We start from the raw sequence: 1,849 nt of genomic DNA, 5'->3' as shown, positions 1-1,849 counted from the left end.
AAAATTATTTACATCTTTACTTGAAAAATATGTTGAGCTAGCTTTTTTAACCCAAGATTCTTAAAAATATACAGTTTTGTACATTTCTACTTTGAACAAGATGAAAAAAATGTTTTGAGTATCAAACAGCACATTATCTACCTTTTAGACAGCATCTTCATCTAACCCTGCCACGGTGTTAGAAACTTGTAAATGACATGAAACTAGAAGAAAAGCTGCTCCTAAAAATGGTTTTCATTTCGAAAGTCATGACAAGTTTGGCATAGAATTGACCTGGTGGTAGCATTTCTACATGTGGAAATAACAGGAAAACCTTATAATTTCAGGGATATAGGGAGTTGTTGGGAACAATTTTTAGAAACACTAACTTGAAACTATCACGGACGTCCCCTAACTTGCCTTGACTCCGGGGTTGTCTGAATTCTAGGTTAAAGAAACATCTCTTATTACCCAAACCTAGAAGTGTACAAATAAGACTAATAATATAGGTCATCCAAATTTAACTCTTGAAAGTGACCAACGGTCGTAATCATTAAACAGCCATCATTTCTAACACTATTCTATTTACAATACTTTATGTAATAAATAACTTGCAGCAATACAGTGACAATGGAATTACTTTGTTGTCCTCAAATTTCTAGAGGCTTCATGTTACTTGCATTCCTAAAGAAATCTAAGATTAGCAAGTTTCAACCAAGACAAGATCTGAGACAGAAATGTTCCAGTACGGCACAAACATCAAGGCCTCGTCAGCACTGGGCACTGTTTTGGGTTTAAACGTTTTTCTCTCCTCCCATCAGTACAGGGAACTGTCGGTGTTGAGAAGGCTGAAAGGGGAGGGCAGCTTCTTCTTGATATGAGGCACCGCAACCCCAACTGCTGGGAGACACATGGTGCTGGCAAACTTCTGCCTGTTCTTGTTGGTGCCCCAGCTCAGGAAGGAGAGCTTTTTGGAGACCTTCTTGGTTTTATCCGTTTTCTCATCATCATCTATGGCTAAACAAATCATGGAGTAAGTTTTTTGCATCCCCACAGAGTACGTGACACACTTACTATGCATGGACGACGTGGAGTCCAGCAGGCTCACCACCTTCATCTCAATGTCCTCCTCGCCAGAGTCCTTCAGCAGTTTCATGACTTCGCTCACGGTCAGCCACTTACAATCCACATCCTGAACAGCAACAATGTAGTCTCCTTCCTTGGCTCCTGCCAGTGCAGCAGAGCAGTAAGGGTCCAGGAAGTGGACTTGAACGGGGGAGTTCCCTCTCAGGGTGAACCCCAAATCCCCTTCTTCAGCGATGAAATGGATGCTTCGGGGAGGTGTCCATCTCTTGCTAGCCGAAAACACGGACAGGGGACCCAATTTCTGGAAGAAGTCAGTTACTGTCATCTTGGAGAACTGTGGAGGTATAATTTCAACTTCTTTTTCTGTTTTGGAGACAATGTCGGGGGCATCGAGCAGGTTCAGCAGGTCGTCTTCGTCCTGGTGCTGGGCGTACTTGAGGCGGGAACGCTGGAGCGCTGCGCACAGCACCTCCTGTAGCACCTCGATGTTGCGGAGCTTCGTGCACAGGCTGGCCTCCCGGACGGACTCCTCGTGCTGTGAGATGGCACTGTGCAGGTGCGATTTCCCCAAGTCTATGCGCTGGGCTCTGTTTTTCAGTGTGGCCAATGGCGTCAATCCCTCAGGCATGTGGTCATAGAGCTGGGCCAAGCACTTCTCCTGGTGGTCCTCATCTGCGCCAGGCTTCAACTTATGGTTGATGAGGAGGGTGGCGGCGAAGTAATGGGCCAGAGCCCCGTAGTGGTGGGCCTTCACACAGGCCAGTCTGGCCCAGGAGTACGGCAC

At 46.0% G+C, this 1,849-nt stretch overlaps 1 protein-coding gene across 1 annotated transcript in view; it reads right to left on the bottom strand.

Moving 5' to 3' along the window:
* Window positions 1-796: 796 nt before the first annotated feature.
* Window positions 797-1,849, bottom strand: part of LOC102844485 (rhophilin-2-like) — a 2,081-nt gene continuing 1,028 nt past the window's right edge. The window contains exon 2 of the mRNA XM_006888759.1: window positions 797-1,845. Coding sequence (XP_006888821.1) covers window positions 797-1,845 — 1,049 coding nt within the window. The remainder of the gene's footprint in view (window positions 1,846-1,849) is intronic.

Source organism: Elephantulus edwardii, unplaced genomic scaffold, assembly GCF_000299155.1.
Source record: "Elephantulus edwardii isolate Elephantulus edwardi_28Jun2011 unplaced genomic scaffold, EleEdw1.0 scaffold00071, whole genome shotgun sequence".
Classification (NCBI taxonomy): domain Eukaryota; kingdom Metazoa; phylum Chordata; class Mammalia; order Macroscelidea; family Macroscelididae; genus Elephantulus; species Elephantulus edwardii.
The sequence above is the reverse complement of the archived record's forward strand: the minus strand, read 5'-3'. Positions and strand labels throughout refer to the sequence as shown.